The sequence below is a fragment of the Periophthalmus magnuspinnatus genome, chromosome 20, assembly GCF_009829125.3.
Source record: "Periophthalmus magnuspinnatus isolate fPerMag1 chromosome 20, fPerMag1.2.pri, whole genome shotgun sequence".
Classification (NCBI taxonomy): Eukaryota; Metazoa; Chordata; class Actinopteri; order Gobiiformes; family Gobiidae; genus Periophthalmus; species Periophthalmus magnuspinnatus.
Window position 1 is genome coordinate 20288288 of NC_047145.1, and position 7822 is coordinate 20296109.

The following is a 7822-nucleotide window of genomic DNA, read 5'->3' on the forward strand; positions in this document are numbered from 1 at the left end:
AACGTTCATTATTCTCTGTATGTCGCTGCCTCTTTTGGAGTTTACTGACACATAACTCACTAAAACAGCTGGTTTCTCCGGTAAAATAACTTTATATAAAAATGTTTCAATATATTATTTGTTAGTTTAAATGTATGTGGCGTAGTTTGCGTTATTGTTTGTTTCATTATGTTTTAGCCATGCCTCTTCCAGACACTATGTACTGTTCTCAGCAAATCCACGTCCCTCCAGAGCTGCCAGATGTCCTCAAACAGTTCACCAGAGCAGCCATCAAGACTCAGCCAAAGGACATCCTGGTCTGGTCTGCAGCGTGAGTGTCTCCTCACACTGTGCAGCTGAGACCTGATGTTGTAACCATGATGTAAATTGCATATTTTGATCATTAATTAAAGCTAAGGGGTGAAATAGGTCTGAATCTTCTGGTTTTGTACAGCTGATGGTTTTGCACAGGTGATGTCTTTGTCTCTGACTTGCTGTTGTTTTGGACAGATACTTTGCTGCTCTGACTAAAGGAGAGGCTCTGCCGGTCAAGGACAGACTGGAGTTGAATGTGGCCACTCAGAAAACAGACACTGGACTCACACAGGGTTTACTCAAGACTCTACACAGACAGGTATGCAGCAGGGTCAAACTCATGTCCCCTGTGTTTGTGCGACTAACTCTAGTTATTTGTCTCTCTCTACACCACACACACGTGTCAGCTGGGCTCCAGTGAGACCTGCTCCATGAAGGATCTCCAGGACAAATGGAGGGGTCTATGTCTGCCCCTGGAGCAGCTGCAGTCTCTACTGGCCCTGGGCAACTTCAGCTCAGATATCGTCTGGATGGAGTTCTTTGCTTTGTGTTGCTGTTCTCTGGGTGCGGTAAGTTTACTATGTTCACACTAATCAAGATTTGAAAAGCCAAAGCCTCATTTATTCATCTAAAAAGACCAACTCTTCACTGCTGCATGAGGCTGTTTCATGCTGCACACGGCCACATGGGGGCAGTCATGTTCTTGTCTGGGACATCATGTTTTTTTTTTTTTACCTTTCCTTTTAGTTCTCAGGATCTGACTTTCAAATCAATTGTGAAATTTGTTCTATTTTCAGATCACATTTAATAACAAGTCTCAGATCAAAGTGCTCCACAGATTAGGATCAGTAGAGCCATGTCATTTCATTATTACATTTCATTTAGTGTCAATGTACGTAAATCAAGGATGTTTCTCTTAATTTTCTTACAATGCAGACGCTGATGTCTTCCCTCAAAACTGCTTGTGAGATTCTGACTGAGGATGAAGAAGGAGGCCCTGCCCGGATCCCCTTCAGTGTCTTTGTGCAGCTCTACGTCTACCTGTCTAGACTGGACGAAGACTTAACAAAAGAGCAAATAGACAATTTTCTTAAAAGTCTACAGCCTGAAGTGTAAGTACAATTTTATTCATAGTTGCTATGTTTTTCTAAATATCAAAGCTTATATTTTATATCATATTATATTATATAAAATATCTGACACAATGAGGAAAAGCCTTGACTCTGTTGACTTGACAATGTCCATGAACTATATATATATAAATATATATCTATATAGATGTAACAATTTACATTTACGCCACAGATTTATCCAGAGTTGTTCTGTTGTTACTTCACAGAAAAATAACAGTTACATAACACATCTGAAGCAGTTTTGTCTTATTTATATGTGGTGCACTAGTATCTGCTGATACTGAGTATCGAAATCGATATCGGAACTGAAAAAGCTGGATTGGTGCATCCCTGAATGAAACACAGCATTAGATGAAGAGACATGCATCTTTATATAATAACAAAAATATAAACATTGTGTAAAAGCACCATCATTAAAGCAAAGTCAGCAAATACACCACCCTCCCATTCTGAGACCTTTGAATACATGTAGTACTTTTCACATGACTTTTCATATCCTCATGGCCAGAGATGCTGCAGTTGCACATATTATGTCCCACTGTGTCATGTTTTGAACTGATGATTTATGAATGTCTCTGTCTGACAGCGACAAGCAACATGGTATGATTCAGATCTCCAACTTCTACCTTCTACGTCCCACCAGGAAGTGAGACTAGGACAGGATAGCAGCGAAGAAAAGCCTAATAAACAGTTTATAAATATGTTTAAATATAACTGTTATGATTTTTCCAGTACAGTTGAAGGCCTTAATTGCTTAGGACACTGCAGTTGTTGTTTATCTTTGTCAGTTTGACGGACTGGCTGTTTTGAGGCAGGTTGCAATCTTTAATGAGCAGCAAGAGAAGCACAAAGCGGCTCTGACTGTCAGACAGGAGCAGGAGAATGGCTTTTATTGCCTGCTCCTTTCTGCCCGGGTTAGCTAAAGTTCATTTATCATACACACAGCCTATCAGCTCGCAGCCTCTGTGTTTGGCTTCTCTGCTCCTGTATTTATTCAGTCTGGCGCATAGAAAAGGCAAAACAGAGGAGGGAGGAGGAGGTGTCTTGGTGTGTAAGGACACCATTTTTTAAATTATTTATTATTTTGCTCTTGGTGAATAGTTAAAACTCATTTTGTTTTGTTCAAGGTGCACAATGTTCTATGTGTGTGTGTTTTTGTTTAGTCGTTAGTTAAACAGCACAGCTCCAAATGCAGTTTCTCTTTTGCACCATTTTCTCCTGATTAAGGCCATAGACAGAGTCCATCCTGCAGCTCACTGTAATAAGTGACTCTCACTGACAATAACACGTTCTCTCAGTGTTTGTAGTGTTGTCACCATTGATACTTTTACAACTGATGTCATTCACTAGGGGTGTCAAGTTAACTGGAGGCACTGCTCTGTCTGAAGCTCTGTTACTCCAGTTAGACTTTAATCTGAGCTGTTTTAACACAAGGCCTGAAAGAGCAGACCCAGCTGGAACTATTACACTTGAGATGGTTTGTGTCAACATAAAATTACAGTTACAAGCTAACTAGCTTAAGCTAACAGTTTTTCAATTGATCTCCAGAAAATGGTTTAAATCCATTTTCTTAAAGCTTTTTTTTTGCAGTGTTTGCTAATGTGTGCATTGTGTCTCCATAGTGACTGCAGAACATTCTACCATAGACAGTCATATAGTCCCCAGCATGATGTCACTGCAAACACAATACTAAATTTTAACATTTGAGTTTTTAATTGTGGATTCATTCATAAAGAGATTAGATTATCATCTTCAACAGAAAATAATAGTATTTTCTGTATATTTCCATGTGTTTGAGGTCTGATAAACCTGTCTGTTCAGAATCAGAATAAATGATAACTGACCCATGTTTTATGTCCATAGTGACATAAAAGTATAAGGTACAGTACTAAAACTACACTGATTTAACTTCTGAATTTTAAAGCATTTTAATATTTTAAAACGGGAACTCTCAAAACAAAACAAATATAAACACAACTTTAGTTTAGACAATTGGCCGATTGTTTTGTGGTGGAAGGTTTTACTTCGCCAAACTGTTCCTCCAGGATCACAGCAGTGGTAAAGTCCGGGGGATAGTACAGATACATTTCCTGATAGTGTGATAACTTTACGCTCTCCACCCAAATGACACAGAGGAGGAAGAATTATGTAAGTCCTTAAACCTGGAGTGAGTCCCCCGTACGCTGCAAAACAAGTTAAACAGTTCAGCATGTTACAAACCCTCGTTAACCCACACTCCACATCAGCTTCTTTTAGGATATTTGGGACTTTTTTGTTTTACTTAAACTCCAACTTTACAATTACTGCAAAGTTTAGACACATATTAAATCAAAGTACTTTACACAACACGAAGGATATGTATACGTCACAATGCAGTACTTCCAAACATGAGGAGGAATAGAGGCTTGTTCACATGATAATTGCAGGTAAACTAAATTGATTTTCTGAATTTCAATCGCTAAATGATGTGTGGATACCTTAAACGCATATATAAAAATGGGATTATCCAGGTACAAAGTAGTATCTGTTTTGTTTAGATCACTTCTATGTCCAGATCCAAGGTGACAGACTTAAAAGATTTATGCTAGATGCAAACCACTGCATGTACTTTAGACAGTTTGATTTGCTTTGGAAGAAAAAATGTGTGAATCTGGACATTTAATATATTGGTCATAAACACTTAAGAAAAACATAAAATACACAGATTCATCAACTTGTTTACATTGCATCGAATGAGAAAAAAACATTGCGAGTTTTCTTGCAGCAGTGGAAAAATAGTCTCTCACTGCATACATAAATACATAGATTATAATGTTATCTTTAATAAGATGAAGTCTAGACTATATTCTTCTGCGCTCTGCATTTAATCAAGTGTCAGGCGTCCTTTAACGGTACACACTTATGAAGTATTGAAACATATTTATAGGTCTGAGGGGCTTCAGCTGAACACATGTTTGGATAACTTTCTGCTCGTTGTCACTTTGATTTAGTTTGAAGAGTGATGTCATCGTAAAGGCCTCGCTCCGGTCTTGACCTTGTTGTGCAACCTCTGCTGCTTCTCCAAACTGTCCGTAACCTCAGATCTCCAGGGCAATGACAAATGTGGCAGTGCAGTGTGAAGGAGACAGGAGCAGACAGACAGGCCCCAGTTTAGGCTCTTCATCTGTGAGTCCACTGTCATCTCACGCCAGGGTAAGGACGGGAGAAAGGGGGGTAAGGGGGGTGAGGAGGGGAGGAGGAGAGAAAAGGAGGGGGAGGAGGGGAGGAGGAGAGAAGGAGGGTGAGGAGGCGAGGCAGGGAGCGGGGCATGGACACGAAGCAGAGAGCAAGGGGGTGAGGAGGGGACGAAGAGGGAGAGCAAGGGAGTGGGGACAGGGAGCAAGGGGGTGAGGAGGGGAGGAGGAGAGAAGGAGGGTGAGGAGGGGAGGCAGGGAGCGGGGCATGGACACGAAGCAGAGAGCAAGGGGGTGAGGAGGGGACGAAGAGGGAGAGCAAGGGAGTGGGGACAGGGAGCAAGGGGGTGAGGAGGGGAGGAGGAGAGAAAAGGAGGGTGAGGAGGGGAGGCAGGGAGCGGGGCATGGACACGAAGCAGAGAGCGGGGGGGTGAGAAGGGGAGGAAGGGAGCAAGGGAGTGGGGACAGGGAGCAGGGGGGTGAGGAGGGGAGGTGGGGAGCAAGGGGGGTGAGGAGGGGAGGTGGGGAGCAAGGGGGAGAGCAAGGGGGTGAGGAGGGGAGGTGGGGAGCAAGGGGGAGAGCAAGGGGGTGAGGAGGGGAGGTGGGGAGCAAGGGGGAAAGCAAGGGGGGTGCGGAGGGGAGGCAGGGAGTGAGGACAGGAAGCAGGGAGCAGGGGGGTGAGGAGGGGAGGTGGGGAGCAAGGGGGAGACAAGGGGGGTGAAGAGGGGAGGAAGGGAGTGAGGAGGGGATGCAGGGAGCAGGGGGGGTGTGGAGGGGAGCAAGGGGTTGAAGAGGGGAGGCAGGGAGCAGGGTGAGGATGAGAGGCAGGGAGTGGGGGAGTAAGGAGGGGAGGAGGGGAGTGGGGTGAGGTGAGGATGGCAGGAAGGGAGCGGGTAAGGATGGGAAGCAGGGAGTAAGGGAATGAGGAGAGGAGGGGAGGATGGGAGTGGACGGGAGACAGGGAGTGGGGTTGAGGAACGGAGCCAGGGAGAGGAGGGAAGGCAGGAAGCAGGGGTGAGGACGGGAGGAAGGGAGAGGGGTGAGGACCTGGGAGGCGGGGGTATTGCGGGGTATTAACATGGAGAAGAAGACAGACTTATATAAAGCAAATATGTCATGGTTTGCGATGTGAAGTAACATAGAATCTAAGTATTTGTGTGAAGTTACTACACACTGGATATAAACTGAGGTACTGGGCCAATACTTCACTTTCGAGTTTCTGTCTTAAAGCTCCAGTTTACGCTTTTATATATTTTGGGCCGACTAAAGGCAGTACATGAATCTTTCTTTGCATAAGCTGCTTTAGAGTGAAACAGGAGCAGCTTTCTCATTTGTCACGGAGCAGGACTGTCATAAAAAATGTGTTGCTATAGTTTTATTACAGATATTATTTTATTAACACGTGACAGAAGTGCACTGTGCTGGATTCTAAAAAAGTACATTTATACACACTACTATTTTAGATACAGACAGAAGACATGAAATATATTAAGTAAGATTTATGGAATTATATAGCAAAGAAAGCAAGTAACTCTACTACTCAATATGTTTTTTTTTAAATATTTTATATTCACATCCTCAAACTAACCACCCTTTGCTTTGTCGAAAAACATTTAGTACAACTTTATTTCTTTACTACACAATTCCATGTATCTTACTTCATATATTTGATGTCTTCTGTGTGTATATAAAACGTAGAAAGTAGCAAAAACAGGAAAAAAAACCACACTGAATGAGAAGGTGTGTTCAAACTTTTGACCGGTAGTGTTGATATTTGAAGTTTGTCTTGTAAAACATAAAGTACTGTACATAAGTTAATTACTACAAACGATACTATTATAAATTATTATAATAACAACAACCCAAACGTCCATCTCAAGTGGAACCAAAAACTGTGAAACATTCAGGGACATTATGGAAAATAAACATCTCGTCTCCTGATATGAAAGTTTAGCAAAATGAGGTCAGTCAAACAAGATCGAGGTATTGGCGTCCATTTTGTCCCATTGCTACTGTTATTTTTTACAAGTGTTTATGTCTTTCAGGGATCTGCAGAACGGAATGATCAAACCCTTGGACTTTATTCACAGAGACGACGCTAACCCACCGCCAAGTAGTTCATCGGACGCTCTCAAAAGGTCGCCCGTATCTGAAGGATCCTTTACAATGAACGAGATGTGATGCTTTTGCGCCGCCCGTCACGTCTGCACTGCGTTTGTATTTCTATCTCCCTGCTGTTATTTTAAAGTCCTTCACCAGTATTGTTTTGAAAGCCTCGCATTCATCCCGAGTCCTTGTGATCTGCAAACATGTCAAGCGACCCACAGACCCGTACATATTAGAAAAAACAACTTGATTAAAGTCGTTTCAGGCTGATTAAAATCACCACTTGTCCCCCTGTTGAATGTCTGCTCCTTGTTGGCTGCTGTTGTCCTATGTCTTGTCTTTCCTGGTATAATTCGCTGATTAATAACGTCTAATCAAGCTATTTTTAATCAGCTTGGGTTAGCTCTGTGAGAGTAAACATTTCTGGGATAACCTTGAGAAAACTGAAAGATAAACACGGGCTTGTTTGAACACATCGACACTTGTAGGAGCAGAGTCAGAGGAGGCCTTTGTGTGGCTCTACTGCAGCAGGTATACACAAGTTTGGACCAAATACTGCGTAAAACTGCTCTATCTGTGGCTGGTATAGGGCAATCTCAAAAATGTATATCTAAATAATGAGAATGTGCTGATTTGCAAGTGTAAAGCTCAATTTAAAGTGGCACAGTTGCGTATACATTTCAGTTTTTAGTGGGTTATTTTGAACGTCTTCATGTGGCCCAGTTCTTGCACCGCTTAAGCAACGATTTTGCAATTTTCTACGTTCCTTTTGTGACATTTCCAGCTTATATTTCGCTTATCATGCTGTGACGTGCATATAGATTCTGGTTTGGACAAGTTATAACAGTATTTTTACTACCAAATGCGCATTATCCAACTTTTTCCATATTTCTTGGCACGCATTTAAGTCACTCGTGCGCTAAATGCTAACTTCTGAGATGATGTGACATAGGATTTTGGTTTATATATCGCAAAATATTTAAATAAAGTCATACAATTCATTACGCATTTTGTTTTTCATGGCTGTGTCTGTGTACTATCACCACTTTCCTGCTCGTTCTCAACCCAAACTGGAGTAATTTCATTTAATTTGTGATTGCAGGAGCTGCTCACATC

General features: G+C 42.1%; 1 protein-coding gene across 1 annotated transcript; it reads left to right on the forward strand.

Annotated features, from left to right (window-relative positions):
• Positions 1-179: 179 nt before the first annotated feature.
• On the forward strand, positions 180-7514 carry ropn1l (rhophilin associated tail protein 1-like). The gene is made up of 5 exons (XM_033986323.2): positions 180-310; positions 490-613; positions 702-863; positions 1231-1406; positions 6646-7514. Exons 1-5 carry the CDS (start codon positions 180-182, stop codon positions 6779-6781), a joined length of 729 nt encoding a protein of 242 aa, XP_033842214.1. The 3' UTR covers positions 6782-7514.
• The last annotated feature ends 308 nt before the right edge of the window (positions 7515-7822 follow it).

Coding starts and splice junctions, on each gene's coding strand:
- ropn1l (XM_033986323.2), top strand. CDS start 180: ATGCCTCTTCCAGACACTATGTACTGTTCTCAGCAAATCCACGTCCCT. Junction 311..489: donor ATCCTGGTCTGGTCTGCAGC/GTGAGTGTCTCC, acceptor TGTTTTGGACAG/ATACTTTGCTGCTCTGACTA. Junction 614..701: donor TCAAGACTCTACACAGACAG/GTATGCAGCAGG, acceptor CACACGTGTCAG/CTGGGCTCCAGTGAGACCTG.